At 46.6% G+C, this 19,082-nt stretch overlaps 1 protein-coding gene across 2 annotated transcripts in view; it reads right to left on the bottom strand.

The window, feature by feature from the left end:
* Positions 1 to 18,760, bottom strand: part of SGCG (sarcoglycan gamma) — a 62,901-nt gene extending 44,141 nt beyond the window's left edge. Inside the window, exon 1 of one of the 2 annotated variants that reach the window (XM_084767469.1) lies at positions 18,583 to 18,760. In XM_084767469.1, the coding sequence (XP_084623595.1) occupies positions 18,583 to 18,723 (141 nt within the window). In that variant the 5' untranslated portion in view covers positions 18,724 to 18,760. Of the gene's footprint in view, positions 1 to 12,326; positions 13,204 to 18,582 lie in introns of those variants that run through there. The other variant, XM_084767471.1, reaches the window with a different exon arrangement.
* Positions 18,761 to 19,082: the final 322 nt, after the last annotated feature.

Here is a 19,082-nt window from a genome sequence, read left to right as displayed (position 1 = left end):
ATTAATCCATCCATTTATTATCTATCTGTCTATCTATTATCTGTCATCTATCCATCTATCTACCTATCCATGCATTCATCCATCCATTTATCATCTATCTACAGTCATCTATCTATTATGTTATCGATCTATCCATCTATCTATCTACCTACCTACTACCTACTTACCTACCTACCTACATCCCTATCAGGTTGGAGGTGGTATTGAGAGCAGGTTCTGCCCTGCCCTAAGTTATTCCATAATGTATAAAACAATGTATAAAACAGTGTTTTTGTTTTGTTTTAGGCTGAGAGACTCTTGCTCCACGAGCAGCTTTGGGTCTACCTTGAGAACAGAGGATGGCTCCACAGCTGGATGGACACATGAGCAGCCCCATCCCCCGGGCACACCCATGCAGCACAGTGATTGACTATTTACCATGGTGAATTGAGACTCTAGGAGTCCATGGCACATTAAAATCATACCAGGAAAAAACAAGCCAGAGGACTTAGCACATCAGGCTGAGTGAAGGGTCCAATTCTCTCATCCTGGTTCCCTAAAGAGGAAGACGCTTGTGGTGGTTTGAATAAAATAGCCCCCCGTACGTCCATAGGGAGTGACGCTATTAGGCGATGTGGCCTTGTTGAAATAAGTGCAGCTTGGCTGGAGGAAGTATGTCACTGGGGGCAGGCTTGAAACCTCAGCCGCTCAGGGCAGGCTTAGTGGCTCTCAGTCTCCTTCTGCTGCCTGCGGATCAAGATGTAGAACTCTCAGCTCCTTCTCCAGCACCATGTCTGCCCGTGTGCCACCACACTTTCCGCCATGAAGATAATGGAGCAAACCTCTGAAAGTGTGAGCCAACCCCAATTAAATGCTTTCCTTTATAAGAATGCCATGGTCATTGGGTGATGGTGGCACGTGGCTTTAATCCCAACACTCAGGAGGTAGAGGCAGGCGGATCTCTGTGAGTTTGAGATGGGCCTGGTCTACAGAGTGATCTCCAAGGCAGCCAAGACTAAAGAAAGAAATCCTGTCTCAAAAACAAGCAAACAAGCAAACAAACAAATAGAGTGTCACGGTCACTGTGTCTCTTTACTGCAACAGAAACCCTAACTAACACATCACCTCGCATGATCGCCATTGTGATGACCTCACTGACATGTCATTGCATCAGTAGGTGTGTGCACTGATGACCAAAACACAGAGAATACCGCACTGCTCAGGTCATCTTGGCTTAGTTCCCACAATTGATGTGGCCTAACTGAATTGTCCTTCTGTCTGCCCGTCTAACCTGCTGGGCACCCCCCAACCATTAGTTCAACTAGACCCCATCCTGCCCTTTCTCCTCAACAGCTGAACACAAGTTGAGAGGTCTATTTTGACCCTGCAGCCTGACCTTGAATTGAACTGAAGTGGCGATGCTACCCCATTGTGGATGTGCTGGCCATCATAGGTTGAAAATATCACAGCCTGCAATGTGTGTGTGTGTGTGTGTGTGTGTGTGTGTGTGTGTGTGTGTGTGTGATGTACATATTCCTGAGTGTATACATGTGTGTCATTGGATGCCCATGCACATATATACACATGCATGTGGAAGCTAGAGGTCGGAATCTGTTTTTGTGCTCCTCCCAAATGTATGAATAAGAGCGAGTTTACTTCACATTATTCATTATTGCTTGCTGGTGCTATTCAATTATATGTTTATGCCTCTATAGAAAAACATGTTTTTGCCATGTGTGGCTTGTCCTTGTGGTTGTATATTTTTTTTCATGTGATTCTTCTTCACTCTCAGTGTACAAATTGTCTGATGTTCTGAATAAAGCTGGCTATCACATGAGACCTTGGTCTTGCTCATTTACCCATTCCGTTTTTCCAGGTCCCGCCACTGCTGGAGTGGGGGGTGGGGGCGGGCTTTCTCATGGAGCCAGCCCTTCATCCCACATCACATATCTGCTGAAAGCCCTCAGAGAGTCTAGAAGATACGGCACCAGCTTTTTGAGACACATGCCTCTCTCAGTGTTACCTGGATCTCACGCTGACTTCTCCTTAGCCCACTAGTCCATGCGGTCCCTGTTAAATGAAACTATATGACGCATATAGTCCAGTGTGGAGGACAAGTGGAGTCATAACCTGAGGCAGCCTACAGGATGAGAAGGCACAGCAATCAACGGGGCTATCCCCATTGGTTTCTGTTGTTTTGATAAGATGTCCTGGGAGGGGAGAAAGGCAATTTATGTGGGAAAGGGTTTATTTTAGCTCAAAATTTCAGTTTTCTGTTCATTATGTGGAACAAAGCAATGGGAACTTGAAGCAGCCAGTCATGGTGTAGTCACAGTGGAGGGCAGAAAGAAAGAAATACATATAGTCTCACTTGCTTGGACTCACCTAAATTTCCCTGCTTTTATAAGGTTCGGGAACCCTGCCCAGGGAATGGCGCCACCCACAGTGGGATGGGCCTTCCCACATCGACTATTAAAACAAAGCCCACAAGCATGTTCACAGGCCAGCCCATTGTGGACAACTCCTCGCTGAGTCTCTTTTCCCAAGTCATGAAGCAGCAACAAAATAATCTTATGATTGGGGGTGACCACAACATGAGGAACTATATTAAAGGGTCGCAGTGTCAGGAAAGCTGAGAACCACTGCTTTAGACCCTCCCATCCACAATCTTGCAAGCCTCAGCTACCACTTCACAAGCTCGCTCACTTCCTTTCAAACTTTTTTTTTTAATTTCCTAGCAGTGGCACTACCACCTGCCACTTGGCCACATCTTATATCGTTCACCTGAAGTCATTTCAGTTAATGTGTGTGATCCTCTCGCAATAAGCAAATGGTCACAAAATATAGTTTTGTTTTTAAGCTGGAAAGGAAATATCTTGGTTAGGGTTAGTATTGCTGCGACAATACACCTTGACCGAAATCAACTTGTCCCAGTCCATGATTAAAGGAAGTCAAGACACAGACTGAAACAGGACAGGAACTAAGGCAAAGCCCATGGAGGAGTGCTGCTTCCTAGCCTGGTCCTCATGGCTTGCTCATCCTGCTTACTTATAGAACCCAGGACCACCTGCCCAAGAGTGTTTGCATCCATAGGGAGGTGAACCCTCCCACACCAATCATCAATCAAGAAAATACTCCGTGGTCTTGACCACAGGACAGTTTACTAGGAAAAGACATTTTATCAGTTGGTTCCCTTTTCCAAAAATGCCTCTGGCCTGTGCCAAGCTGATGTACAATTAGCCAGCACAGGAACAATTAAAAGGAAAGATAAAAACCTGAGGACTATTGATTTAGGTACACCATATTTCTGACCCAGCCCAGCTTCCTCCCATGAAAGGGCACTGCTTCTGATGTCAAACACTAAACTTTGTAATGGACAATTTCAACAGAAAGAGCAGCCTGTGTGGAAGGGCTCGCTGTTGTGCCTGGGACTAACAGTAATGGCACCAAGGCCCCACGACCAGGACTGTGTGCCTTAGGGACTGGGATGTTCTGCACTACATGGGTCACCTACATGGCAGCACCACTAGGACCTCGCTGGAGTTCTTACTGCTGCTGATTTCCCAGTAAGAATTACTAGATTAAAAAAAACATGTATGATTCTTAAAAGGTAATAAAATGATTTTAATGTTATAAATGAACACAATAGAAAAAAAAAGAAGAGCTACTAGGTAAACCTAGAATGCTCAGGTACCAGAACAGATACGGAACTCTCTGCCCGTGACAAGCTTCTCTTCCAACTGGGGAAAACAGACAAAACATATGAACATTTTCACATTTAAATATGAAAAAAGATAATTCTTCATAGTGACAATCATCTTTCACCAAAGGAGCCTCTTTGTGCAGCAAACAGAGACTATTACAGAAAGTTGCTACTGGTCAAAATGCAGAGAACAGCTGACCACGGGTGCCCCGCCCCAACTGATACACCTAGAACAAACGCTCTACACCCAGGCTCAGTGAACACCACAGAAGAGGTGGCATAAAGGTTGATAAGCCAGAGGCCTAGGGTGTTTACTGCAAGACTTTGTCCTCTGTATAGGACAAGGACACTGAACCCATGAACTCTTAATGACATGGTCACTTAAACAAGGCCTACATAGCAACAAACTCCATTAGCATGCTGATAGAGATGGGGGAAATCTCACAGCTCCACCCATAGATGAAAAGCAACAGTGAATTGCTACAGAGGGGGGGAGAATAAGTGTTTTCCAGGGATGTGTTCCCTGAGAGGTTATCTGATCTCAAGTGACCAGCCCTAAAACATAGACCTGTAAGCAGCACTAAATGAATTCAGCATGGTACACTTATATGTATATATTGCATAACAATGATAATTAAAGGATAAAAAGGTTATGAATTTGATGGAGGACACAAGAAAGGAAAGGGAAGAGAGGGTTGGAAGAGTTGTAAATACAGCACACACATGTGCATGTATATGCTTGTGTGCACACACGTGTGTGTATGTGCGCATGTACATGTGTGTGCATGCATTTGCATGTGTGTTTATTCATTATATTATTTCTGTTTCTCGGGACAATCCTGGCTGATATAGCATTCTATGGAACGTAACAAACAAGACAGGCAACCTGCCAGGCAGGCAATGTAAGCAGAGATGAAAACTCAAAGAAATAACAATAACAAACGAAGAGGCAAAAGACGCTGCAAGAGACACGAGAATGATACAATAGACTTATTTATAGATGGGGCATGGCTGAGGAAAGGATCTTTGACCTTGAGTGCACCTCAGTAAAAATCAGAAGTGACCAAGAGAGATAGAAAGAAATAGAAAGACTAGAAATAGCCCCACATGAACCCAGTTAGAATTTTTACAAAGGCGTGAAGGCAACACAATGGAGCTAATTTTGTCTTTTCAGCAAATGATATTGGGGCAACTGAACATCTGCATGAAAAAAAAAAGAATTTAGTCACAGAATTTACATTCTTCACAAAATTAACTCCAAATGGATCATAAATATAATTGTAAGATGCAAAGCTATAAACTAGATGGCCTTGGGTTTGACAGTGAACTTTTAGACACAACAGCAAAGGCTCACCATGATGAAGAATCTCTGCAATAAGCAGGGAGCCATCAAAACCAAGATTTTCGTCTCCACAAAAGGTGGCTGAAAGGATGAGAAGTAAGTGAGCCATCTGGAGAAAATGTCTGAGGACAGCTGACAAGAACGCACCAAAAGCACCCATGCAACTCTACTCAACAAAAAGAAACAGACACCCACTGAAAGTCTGGCCGAAGACTGTAATAGCCATCTCTAAGAATATAAGACATACAGAAAACGAATAAGCACACAAAAGGATGTTCTACATCAAATCTTGGTGCAAATTGGAGCAATAATGTCGCCAATACATTTGGAAGAACAAAGTCAGAACATGGACAGCACCAAATGCTGGGCAAGGTGCGCGGCAGCAGGAGTGTCCGCTAGTGTTGTGGAAATGCAAAAATGATACAATCATCTTGGAAGATATAGATTCCTATAAAATTAAACATGGTCTCATGTCACCCACCCTAGCAACTATGTTGCTAGCATGTACTTTGAAGAGTTGAAAACTTGTTACTATGTTAAAACTCACATATGGGTATTTACTCATAATAGTCTTACTCACTATTACCAAAACTTGGGAGCAATTGATTTTCCTCCTATGAGTGGATATACTAACTGTGGTATATACAGACGATGGAATATTATTCAGCACCAAAAAGGCAGGAGCTATGAAGCTATTTTACCTACTTTTCTTATGACCATGACAAAATATCTGATAGACACACCTCAGAGAGTAAGATTCAGTGTAGCTCCCAGTCTGAGGGGATACAGTCTGTTCTATTCAGGAAGGCGTGCTGGCAGGTGGGATAGCTTGAGGTGGCAGGGGCCTTGTTAACATCTGGACAGATCAGAAGATGGAGAAAATGGGGATTCCGGTGCCCAGCTGGATTTCTTGTTTTCCTTTTATTCAGGCTGGGACCCCAGCCATGGGATATCAGATGCCACAGTCAGGGCAGGTCTTTCCCCACCCCCCACCCCCCAGTTAACACCATCTGGAAACGTCTTTACAGATACATCCAACAAGGAGCCTCATTCATATGTGACGGGCATCAAGGACTTCAGTGCACATAACAAGGGAAAGAAGCTGGGCTTAAGCGGCTTTGTGGTATGGAGTTCCAGTCCTGGCATTTCGATTAGCAAAACGTCATTGTCGGGGGAGAGGGGCTGGAACAGAGAGTCCAGAAGACTGCTGGGCTGATAAATTTCCATTTAAGTTACACACGCCATTTTGTGGTTTTCAGAGCCCCTAGCATGTACAGCATAAAGGAGGAACTCCAGTGTGGATTGTGGGTGATTTGTCAACACAGGTTCGTGGATTGAGGAGCGTGTGACACAATCTGGGGGCGGGGGTGTGGACAACAGGGGAGGGAAGGGAGACTTTTACATGTTTAAAGAAGGCGGCGTATAGGTGCCTTCTAGTCAGTTTTGCTGTGGTCCCCCAAAACTGCTCTAAAACTCAGTCTTGCGAAAAGAGTTGGACAAGCAAGGTGTGATTTAGGCAAGAGGTGACAGCTCAGGGACAAGAAGGCCCTTCCACTAATACAGGTGGTGGCGTAGGGAGGGATGGGCAGGGAGGGGTAGAGGGAGCTGGGAGCTGAGTCATGAAGAAGGCTGGAGTCACCATCGGAGATACATAAAAAAAAACAAAAACAAAAAACCCTGCCTGCAATTCCACCAGACACTCTGTTGCTTCATATTGGTGAAGCCCCGCCCCCCGCTCCACCCCCACCCCACTCCACCACCCCCACCACCCCCTATCCCCCTACCCCCCACCTCGCCACCCACCCCGTTCTTTAAAGTCTTTAGTGGTTCTAAGGGTCAGATGGGGTCCTCAGCCACCGCAGTGACACACTGCTGCGCATGTGAAAGAGCAGGTTTATCCCAGCGTCAACCTGAGGTATCAAAGCCAAAGGCTCGCCCCTGTCAGGGAAGATTGTTCGTCTTTCCTAGGACCCCTGTTCCTCCAGAGTGGTACTCCGCTGCCATCAGCTGTTTTTAGCTTTGCGCCAGGGAGGAATATATTATGGTCAGACTGGAATTTTCTCCACAGCCTGACTTTTTGTCTTTGCCACCTCTCACTTCTCTTATTGGCTGTGTCCCGTCTTCTTTGACGGGTGGCTTCCCTGTCGCTGCCAGAGTGCCCTGCGGACAGATGGAATCTCTGTGTGGTTCCTCATTTGCTATCTCCTTGGCATGCTGCAGTCGCTCCTGAACGTCACGCCGGCTTCCATGTCGCAGCCATTGAGACCCCACACGGGGCAGGACGTGCCCTTTCCCTGTGAAGGGCATCGGCCGCCATCTTTGGAACCTGCCGCGGGCCCTTTGGCTCTCCTTGCACATGTACCCACTCAAACTCTAGTTATTTCTTCAGCTTTGCTTTATTGAGTTTGTTTCCCCTGTTGCTTTTGAATGGTTTCCAGAAGCCAATGGGTAAATAATTTCACACCGTGGGTCCTTGCTGGAAGCTGCCGTCCCGTGTTTCATCGCAGGAGTGAATGGGGTTGCAGGGTGTTTAGCTAAGCTACGTTAACAACCATGCTGGGTGCTCTTTTCTGGATTTTTTTTTTCTCCTGTAGGAATTCTGGGTTTTCACACAATTTTAGGTGCCTGAGGCTGGGTGATCTATAAACATGGTCCTGGTAGCGAAGAACAAGATGTCAGCATGGTGGGGTTCTGGCTAGAACGGTGGGTTCTCATTGCTTATTGAGACAGAGCAAAAGGTCCAAGGGGGTTCCTCTGGTGCCTTTAATCAGGGCGCTCTTCTTCCAGAAGGATCTACCCTGGAGGCCTGAGTGCCACCTCAAGGCCCAGCCGTCCAGCTGTAGCACACGATGGAAGGAGCCAGGTTTCAACACGTGCATTTGGGACACATAAGCATCAGCTTCAATGTACAGAAGCAATGACTTTACCTCCAGGGAAAGCCCGAGCTACAGCACAGAGCTGAGAGTGAAAATGCAGGTGGCCATTCATACCCCCTGTGCACCAGAATCTCAGGTGCCGATTCCTCTCTGTCTCCTTCTGCCTTCAATGCTGGACAAAGAATTGCTCTCTTGGTGAAAGCTTTCTCCTCAGTTCTCCTTTGTGCCCAGGAGGGTGGCTCAAGGCTTTGTCAATTTTGACCTTGGCTTCAGTGGATAGAATGTAGCATTTGTTCTAAGTTCCCAGGGTGACACCTTTGAAGCCTATTTCCAAGAAACAATTTTTTTAAAAAATCATATCCAAGATTCACTGTGAAAGCACATGGCCACTGGTGGTTTCAAGTGATACAGGTACAATTTCTCTTTTGGGGTGATAAGGGGCAAGTTTTCCAGGTAGACCTGTGTGGCTGCCTCCTCTCCCCAGAACTTCACAAGTTTTCTATCTTTGGCCTCATCTCAGTTGTGTTTCTCAGAAAAGAGTACCTAGTCTCTGGGGCAAACCTGAGTGTGATGTGTTTTGATGTATTCTTGGCATTAAGGGCAGAAATGGTACCATGAATAATGTCCCTGCTCCACGGGACACCAGGGACACCTACCCAGCCACGTTAGGGTCAAACTGTCTCAAAACAGCCCCAGAACACAGCAGACTGTGACTGGTTTCTGAGAGATAGTTTCAGACTTGCCAACAAACCTCCAGAACGCAGTCAGTTATTGGGATCCAAACTATACACCAAAAGGAACATAGTTCCAAGTATTTTCCTGTTTATGTCATATTAAAAGTAAAAATCTGACTGTTAATGGTTTTTTTTAAAGATTTATTTTATTATTATGTATACAGTGTTGTCTGCTTGTTTACCTGAAGGCCAGAAGAGGGCACTAGGTTACATTATAGATGGTTGTAAGCCACCATGTAGTTGCTGGGAATTGAACTCAGGACCTTTGGAAGAGCAGGTGGTGCTCTTAACCACTGAGCCATCTCTCCAGCCCCCTGTTAATGTTTTTTAAGGAGTCTTTTTTTGCATTAAAAAGCCAACATTCATCAACAACCATAGTTTGGTTCTGTTCTCCATCTTGGTATTTTTCTCAGGAGATGTAAGCACTTGTTATTTGCTCAGAAACTGATGCCCTTTCACTTTCCAAAACCTGGCTTAAAATGTTCTTCCTCAAATGTTTCAATGTTTTAATAAACTACATTGATTATGATTTTGTAACAAATATTAATTAAAATGGTCCCAAACAGATTGACTTACACTGCCCATCAGTGGGTTGATGTAGGTTCAACATCTGTAATCCAAACATCTGAAATCTGTAATGCCCCAAAATGCAAAACTTTTTAGTGTTGTTATAATGCCATCAGTCTGGCGTCTCATGGGCATTGTGCCTGCTCTGGTTTGCATCCTGCACAGCCCCTGAGCCTACACGTTGGGAGCCTGGTCTTTAGCTTGATGCTATGGGGAGATGGCAGAACTGTTAGGTGACGAACCCTGTAAGAGGGAAGTTAGGTCACTGTGAACACATTGCAATAGTAGGACCCCAAGCGCTCCCCCCTTTTGTCTCCCAGCCACCACAAACTGAGCAGCTTCCTGTCACATGCTCCCACGGTCAGCAACTCTGAGCCGAAATAAACCTTCCCCACTATACCCACTATAGTAAGTTATCTCAAGTGTTACAGGGATGCAAAGTCGAGAAACACAACACACAAACTCGGTTTCATGCACAAAGTAACTTAGAATAGTGCATGAAGTCACCTGTAGGTTTTCTCTCTCTCTCTCTCTCTCTCTCTCTCTCTCTCTCTCTCTCTCTCTCTCTCTTCCAATGTGGGTATGCACACTCCTTTTCCCCACATGCATGTCACATACATATTACACATGTAATATAATAGTAATAGTAATAATAATAATAATAAACAGTAAATATTTTCAGAGAAATTGAGTCAGCCATCTTACCAACCCCCGCCACCGAGGAAGGAACTAAAGTGTGCCCACTGCCAGTCAAGAGCGCCCGGCCCAGCAGGAGGATGGGAGAGCTCAGCAGTTCTTTCAGTTGTTTTCAATTAGGTTAATGTTTAATTTGCCCTCAGTTCCCAGAGGGGCTGCTCAGCACTGAGACACCCCCATTTCAACCCCAGCGTGTGGACAAAGCATGGTTTCTGCACATTTTCCATATTTGCTGTATTCTCTTTTCTCAGGTCACATACTGACCTGAGAATGGATTGGTTAATCTTAGGAAAGGGATCAGCCAGGTATGGTGGCTTCCAAGTTAGGAATTCGGTCCCGGCTCTTCTGGCAGGCCGTATAGCTCTTCGGATGCCACAGACTTGAAGGGGCCTGTGGGCTTAAGCAGTGTCGAACCACTGAGTTTTTCCCTATCTCCTACTTCAGTGGGGTATTTCCTTCACAAAAACAAAATGATACGATAAAACACACATTGGAATGCAGGAATTTCATGTCCTGATTTAGATGGCACATTCAGAAAAGTGACATTTGGAAATCCTTCAAACCGGGGATGCTGGAGAGAAAACATGCTTTGTACCACCACCAACCACGCCCTGTACCACCACCAACCACGCCCTGTACCAACACCAGCCACGCCCTGTACCAACACCAGCCACGCCCTGTACCAACACCAACCACGCCCTGTACCACAACCAACACGCCCTGTTGGGTTCCCATCCCATAATTTCAGCTTCAGGAGGAGCTGAGGAAACAGGCATTTAAAGACACGGCTTTTTGCACCGTTCTTCAGACCGCAGGATGTTCGGATCGCTGTGCCAACATTACCGCGTCTGTTCAGGTTAGGTTCTACCAATACAACCGAGAAAAAGCAACAGAATTATGTTTATCGTTTTCATTTAATTGAAACCACATCCATTGCACTCACCCACAGGACAGAACAGCAGCTCCTGTAGGGACAGCCTGATGTGGTTGACGTCTAAATGGTGATCTGGTAAATTAAGGAACTCCCACGGCAACAAAACCCTGCTGACTGAAATGTAAGTGTTCAGATGTATAACGTACCTATGTGTGTGAACTGAGTGGTTTTAAATATTCTTCTGACCATAATTACCTAAATTTTCCTCTTAAAAAGAATAAATTTACCAGCCTCGTGTTCTCTGAAAGGTATTTTGTTAGTTTTATAAAAAGCAAAGTTTTTAGTAAACACAAAAGTTTCCTTCTGCCCCTCCCCCCAGCCGGCTGTGGACTTCTGGTCAGTTCCCTCAGCGGGCCACCATGACTGTCCTTTCTTTTTCTCCCTGAGGTTAGAGTTTATCTCACAGAAGACAAGGGTGATTTGAACCTCTCTGTATGTGTTTGGAGTTGTGGGTAGCATCTCCCAACCATTGAGTCTGTCGTATCCGGCAGCACAACCACTTAACAAGAAAAGAACACAGGGAATTGGAAAGGCCTGATGTCAACTGTGCGATTTGTAAAGTGGACAGGTGTTCTCACTCTTGTGGGGGCCATGCCTCTCAGCCAGTCACAGCACTTAGAGGGACACTGTCGTAAAATGAAGCTGCCATGCCTGACTGAGTGGTTCAGTTAACTGTCCCATCGGGACTTCAGCATGAGTGTCTGTCTTTGGAGAAACAGTGCACAGTATTGTTGACAGTTTTATCACAGCGTGTTCAGGGAGAAACAGCCACACAGTCTGCCAGAGATACAGCCCGCCCCCACCTCACACCCCCCCACCTCACACACCCCCACCTCACACACCCCCACCCCGTTTTACAGGTTTCTCTCCTTTTAGGAACACCAGGCTCATCAGGACAGCATTGGATATGCAGAGCACAGTCCTCGCTATGGGATCTGCCTTACAATATCACTTGAGGAGTGGTTGTTTCTCAGATAGAGATCGCACTAATGTTTGTAAGCATCGGGATGTCTATCCAATAGGATTTTAGAAGCAGCATCTTCCTAAAGGAACATGCAAATTACATGAACACCAAACTTCCGAGGTAATTGAGCATGGCTGGGAGACGTTATTAACTCTGAGCTGGCACTAGCCACTCGGGCTTTGGGGACACTGGTTTCTTTCCAAGACCCCAAAGCAAACCTCTCCCGACCTTTGTACTTAGTGAAGATTCTCTGCTTACTTGTGGGCTCCTTTGTAAAATCCACACACAGAACAGATTCCCTGTCATTCTCTCACACTACACAGCACTCACACGGAGTTAAAGTCTTGTCACGGGATGCTCCTCAGACAGCAGTCTTTTAGGCAAAGCAAGGCTAACACCTACCTGTCCTCAGTCCTCCCTGGTCTCCATAGAGGAGATGGCTGTGCTAGCACTGAGATGAGGCGACAGGGAGGCAAAGCCTGAAAGAGGCGGGACGTGTTGGACAAGGCTAGCGGCTGACTGTAGCCTTACCTTGGTGACCTTGATTAGGAGGTTGGAGAAGAGAGCAGTTTGTGCTGACCGACGACGGACAGTGAGCGTTCTCTTTAGGCTGTTGCGCTTTGGGGGTCTGGGGTGCAAACAGCCCCTGATTCCCCTGCATTCCAGACACAGACTCTTTCTTACTCCTTGGCTGGCTCCTCCTTACTCAACATCGGAGTTAGCAACTCTGCTCCAAGGGAAGCAGCCCCTGACGCCGGCGAGCACATCCCGGTGTTCTGGAGCACAGCTTCCACAGGGCGGTGGAGATGGGAGTCGCTGCACACCATGGGAAGCCAGTCCTCGTCACGAGTCGGTGGCGGGACCCATCACTCTTTTTCTGATCTCCAAGCTCCAAGTCCCAGCAGTGCACACGACCCGTCTTGAGCCCCGCCCGTGACGACCCCCTCCACCCTGCGACTTCTCCACATCGATACTGCGTGGCCCTTGCAGATGTCCCCAGCGCTTCTCCTACTTCAAGAATCCAAGGGCTTCCTCCAGGTCCATCGCTACGCCTCCCTCCAGCAACTCCGCATTCCCCGCTACCCAAGCAGGGAACCTAGGTCTGTCCTACACCTTCCACTCCCGCCACGCCCCTCGCGAGTTCCTGCCTGTGCACTGAGTCTCCTCTCTGGTTCGCGTGCGCTGCCTGGCTCCTCAGCTCCTAGTGTGGGGACATCAGGCCTCCCACTGCCTGAGGTCCCCGCGGCGACTCAACTTGAGGGCTTGAAGGGAGGAGCCATCGGTGGTCCCATCTCGACCCTGTGCAATGACTGATTGCACGAACTTTCTAGTTATCTGCGTCTTAAGGGGCCCAGGTGCAGGAGCGACTTCTTTTGCAGCCTTTCCCCCAAGCTAGTCTCTCCAAAACTCCGCATCTGGCATTAGCTCACTCGGTTTACAGTCCGTCTGCGAGGTCCGTGATTAGCCACCAGGAGACGCCCTCTGGCATGTGTGGCGACAGTGGCAAAGGCTCATCCAGTAGGTGGAAGAATCTTTTTTATTGTAATTTTATCAAGGTATGCCGCGATGCTGTGAGCTGTGATTAGCGCCTGACTGTGTTGTTTATTTGCCCATGACACACACACGTTTGGGGCACCACGGGACTGCAGCGTGCTGTTAGCAGTTTCCTGTGAAATAGCCTGGGTGTGGAAAGATGTTCCGTGAATGTGCTACAGATACTGATCACACACACATTGCTCGAAGGGGCGTGCTAGTGAGCTTTATAATTTCAAACGAGGGGAAAATGCTGCTGGAGGCATTTGAAATGTTTCTCTTGTAATAAAACGGAAATGCGGACCGCCTCACTATCACAACTGCGCCAAACACACGGCTGCTCTGACCGCTCTTTTAAGTAATTACTTGGGGCTAAGCAATAGCTCAGGGGCTGAGAACGCCTGCGGCTGTTCAAGAAGACCCAGGTTTGAGTCCCAGCACCCACCTGGCTGCTCACAATTGTCTCTAACTCCAGTTCCTGGGGATCTGATGCCCTCTTCTGGTCTCCAGGGTACCAGGCACACATGTGGTGCACAGACATACCTCGAGGGGAAAATACCCCAAAATAAACACAGGTTTAAAATTATATAAAATAGTGCTCTTGCAAAGGACAGGAAATGACTGCAGAGATGTAGTGCTGAAGACATGTTAGTGATGTTCTGCACATTTCACAGGCAATGTAAAGACACTAAGTGTGAACTGATCCTCCATAGGAGCCTATCCTAACCTGTTATCCTGGTTTTCTTCCTACGGCTATGATAAGCACTGTGGCCAAAGAAGCTTTCGGCTTACAGTCCATTAGGTCAGGGCAGGAGACTGGGGCCAGGAACTGAGGCAGAGGCTGTGGAGGAGCATTGTTTTCTGCGTTGTTGTCCATGGCCAGCTCATGGACTACCTGCCCAAGGACAACAGCGCCCATAGTGGGCTGGGCCCTTCTACATTTCTCATTAATCAAGAAAATGTCCTACAGGCTTGCCTACAGGCAAATCTCACAGAGGCACTCTCTCTAGTGAGGTTCTCTCTTCCCAATGACCCTAACGTGTGTCGATTTGGCACAAACCAAGCAGCACGCATGTGAACGTTGCAGCTAATACAATCCTGTTAGCTAATTTACGAACACAGTCCCAGAGACAAAGTGATTCTTCCGTTGCCTCAGAAAGAAGTAGCTGGTAACAGCTTTGTTCCCCCGATGGGGAAAGCCCTGAGACCCAGCACTCTAAGGATCTCGAAAGTAGGAAGATGTGCAAACAATGTGAGACTGCCTGACTTCACCAGTGACGGGGCTCTGAGCGACCCAGCCCAGGTAAGCTAACAAGCAGCAGGACTCTCACGTGCATGTTGGGTCTGTGTTAGGAAGCCACTGTTTACACTGTAAAGCAGAGAAGGTTCCAAAGGAATGGCAGGAGTACACGTGGCCAGAGGAAGGGCTGGACGGGGGGGGGGGGGGGGGGGCGCAGGGGGGGGAAGGGAGAAGGCTCCGCAGAGCCTCTGTACAGTGAGCAGCTGCACCTGGTGAAAGGCAGAGTGTCTTGGGGCACAGTAAACAGGAAAATACTTGTTCATGAAAACACTCTAAGCCTTGGTTTGAGTGGTGAGTTTCTAATATTTGAGCTGAGACCCGCTGATTCCTGTGACTCCCAGTTCAGTGTGACAGAAGCTGCGCTGAGTGGGTGTGGCCAAGGCCGGTGCCTATCTCTCCATGAATTGGATGCGATCATAAAAGAGGTAGACCCAGGTTGGTAGACCCACCAATCTATAACTAGGTTTGGGTCTGGCGCTACAAGAGGGTCTCTGTGCCTAATACTGTAACTATGATGCAAAGCTATACTGAAAAAGTATTAGTCCCCAAGGATTGGGAGGACAGGGACCTAAAATGGCTGCTTAGCTACACTGATTTGCCAGCAGCCACTCACCAAGTATCTATGCTTATATCTACAGACAAAGGCGACTCTCGCTTAAAGCAGAGAGCCCTTTTCTTGTAATGAACAGAAAAAAGGACAAAAGACCCCATGGCTTTACTGGGTGCTAAGGATTTTTTTTTTTTAATGGTTGAGGACTTGGCCCTCGACTAGACATTTATATCACCCCCTTAAATTTCAGGGATCGTTGTGAGAGAAGAGCTATGAAAAACGTAGCAGGGGCAGGGAGGGGAGAGAGGCTGGGAAGTACGATCTTTTACTCAGCATATGCACATGGGAGGCACAAGCTCAGTGGCTATGCTGACTGGCACAGGGCCACAGACATCAGCTATGGGGACCCGCATAGGGCCCTGCCAGGCTCTGATGGTTAGTTCTAAACCCAGAGTCACACAGATGCCCTTGGCTAAACTCTGTGGGACACTAAACAAGACCAGAATTCATAAATAGGGGGCAGAGATGTGTTGGGAGGGAAATAGGAGACAGTGGGGGAGACAGGGACCAGAGAATATATCTATATATGTATAAAAGTGTGAAAGAATAGACTTTCCTAATTAAGAAAAAGTACATTACAAAAATAAATATATTTAGAAAATTAGGAGAAAAAAGAATAAATGGATGGGAAGATAAACTCAACAGAAAAACATACACACAGAGGAGAAAGGTTCTGGTTTAATCCCAGGCACTGGAGAGAGAGAGAGAGAGAGAGAGAGAGAGAGAGACAGAGAGAGGGCGGGGCAGGGTAGGAAAGAGGATGACTAAAATCTCAGAGAAGTGCAGGGCACCGTTAATCACATGAGCACACACTTAGCAACAGTGCAGACACAGGAAGCAGGTCAGGGACATTAAAAAAAAAAAATTAATGGTTACAACTCCCCAATGTTTTATTTTGTTTTTCTAAAGAAGTAATTATCTACCTCCACAAAAAGTTCAATACAAGATCCACACAGGCCACATCATAGTTAAAATGCTGAAGGCCACATAAGGCACTCCAACAAGGTGGGCACCCTGTAGCCAGAAACTGGTGGGATGAGCTGGTGAAAGTGCAGAAAGGAGGAGGAAAGCTTCGCTAACCCAGACTCTGCTATTCTGAGAAATCCGTTTTCAGGAGTGAAAAGTGAGACTTTCCACAATGAACAAGAGCTAGCCGACCTGCCGTTCTCCACTTAAGGCAGCTCTCTGGCTTGATGATGAAATTACCACAAGCACCCAGGCACCAGCAACAGCAGCAGCAAATTAAATATCTGGTGACTATAAAGACAGTGAGATGAGGCTCCTTCTCACTCCTCCCATAGGTGACTTACAACTCAAATGCCGAAAACAGTGAACCTGTAGTTGTATTACAGGCTTGTGAAAACAAGTGTAATGTATTTGATATCAGCACAAAGAGGTGACTACTTAGAGGCAAATGGAAAGAGACTATATAAAGCCCTGTTGCATGCATCTAAAGCTGTGCCCGGGGAAGGCACCACCTACAGTGGGCGGGGCTCTCCCACATCAATCATTAATCCAGGAAATGCCATCACAGACTTGCCTGGAGGTCAGTCTGATGGAGGCATTTCCTCTGTTGAGGTTCCTTCTTTTCAGATTATTCTAGCTTTTATATAGTTGAGGTGGGGGGCGGGGCGGGCAGGAGGCACACTGCCTGGTCTATGTCTGAGAATGTTTTCATCGTCTGAAGAGTCTTTTTGTCTTGCTTTGTTTTCAATGTAGAATTTGGATTCAACCCTGACTACTTTGATATGTAAGTCAGTCTGGTTATTTCTGTATCAAAACTGTTTTATGCCAATTCAGCTTTCAGCAGAGGCTCCTATGAGGAGTGGGTACATTTCTCATGGGGTCTCTCTTCGGTCCTTAGTGCACTCTGGAGTGCATCTGTGCCCTTACCCAGAATGCCTGCACTCAATAAACTCAGAGCAGAATGCTGAATATAAGATGCTATGGTGCTCCCAGGACTCCAGGGTACCAACACCGAGGATGCTCTAGTCCCTCAGATAGAAGACTGTAGTATTGCTTATAATCTGTGCACAGCATCCCACTTTAATTCACATCCACGTTATTAACAGTCCCAACGCAGTGCAAGGAGTGTGCAAATGCCCAGTTTGTTATGTTGTCTAAGGAGTATGGACGAAAAATGATAGCACTGACTGGTACATGTGCAGTTTTCTTTGGCTACTTTTGACCTGCAGTGGGTTAAAAACCAAGGATATAAAACCTGACTCTATGGAGGGGAAAAAATGCAACTAATGCCCTTGAGAAGATAAGTATGTTGTTATGTAAAATTCTTAACATTTGCACATTAACAGTGTATTTGGAAGAAAGCCATGTAGGTTTTGTTAAAGGGCTTCTGAGTGTGAGGACATAATCAGAAGACAAAAGACTTATTAAGGCTACTAATGACACACAGGCTTGTGTAAATTGATTGAAACTCTACAGGCCTGAGGCACCCGCAGGGCATCACTCAACCAGGTTCTCTTTACTGGAAAGTTTCTAAGAACGGGCAGTACTTGCTGTTCATGCTGTCACTTCAATAAACCCTGAGCTTTCACAGAAAAAGCCCTTGAGGTCCAAATTGATGAATTTGAGTGTACTGACTTCAGCACATTCTAAGCACACAAGAAAGAGACAAGAAATAATAATCGATTCTGAGAAGCAATGCAAAGTTGGCAGCCAGAAAGATGGATGTGGACAGCAAGTTTACTATTAGGAGAAAGTAGAAGTCACTTGTTGGTTCAGACCAGAAGCCGTGTGACATCCCATCGGCAGCACATCATTGAAGACAGCTGTGAGTTTCTGTCACCTCGCTGGGGAAGTGATGTTGACACGATGAAGACCAATGCTAAACAAAACAAATCACCTCAGCCAGTAACAGCAGATAAGCTAGGTGATTTGTCCAACATGGAAGGAGATGATGACAAGGAGAAGTAGGCGTGTTGGGTAGATTATGGCTGGGAGCTGAGGTGGTCAGGCAGAGAGAGAGGGGGATCATGGAGATGTGGCCCGTGGGTAAAGCACCAAGGGATGGGGCTGGAGAGATGGCTCAGTGGTTAAGAGCACCACCTGCTCTTCCAGAGGTCCTGAGTTCAATCCCAGCAACCACGTGATGGCTCACAACCACCTATAATGTGATCTAACACCATCTTCTGCAGATAAAGCACTCACATGCAATAAATAAAATAAATAAATCTTCAACAACAACAAAAAAAAGAACCAAGGGATGCACAAAAGTAGAAGGGAAACCATTCTGAAGAGAATAGGTTATAGGAGAATCCTTGGGGTTCTAAAACCAGCAAGGGAGTCATTTGGCCCACCCCAAAGCCAAAGGGTGTCTACCTTACCTGTAGGGCTGTGACAAAGCCATCGGATGCCATGATCAGTTTGTACCTCCTCCCAAACCGATGTGTTGAGGAAAGCTTGAGCCTCCGTGTGACTTTAGAGTTGGAGCCTTTGAAGACGTTATGAAAGTTAAACAAGGCCATAAAGGGTAGGACCTACTATGGTTTAGCTGTGGGAACCTCCAAGAGGTGACTTCGGCTCCTTACGAATGGATTGACAATGTTTTGTGGGGAGGGCTCTTTATTACAGACACAGCACGGGGTAAAAGGTGCCTTCCACACAGCTCATCCCGCCTTAGTCCTTTCCACAATGAGGTGGCTCAGCAAGATCCTTTGGCACTGATGACGAAGTCCCTTGCGTCAAAGGAGGCTATGTTTGCAAAGAACCTAAACCTACCCTCCCACACACTGGAGTTTAGCGCTACACGACGTGTGATCCCAAACACAATGGAAGTGCTAATGAAAGGACCAACGTTACTCAGAGACTATTAAGTATAAGTTGA

This window comes from Acomys minous (assembly GCF_964271855.1).
Source record: "Acomys minous genome assembly, chromosome: 18".
In the NCBI taxonomy this organism is placed as follows: domain Eukaryota; kingdom Metazoa; phylum Chordata; class Mammalia; order Rodentia; family Muridae; genus Acomys; species Acomys minous.
This window is presented reverse-complemented; position numbering and strand designations above follow the sequence as displayed.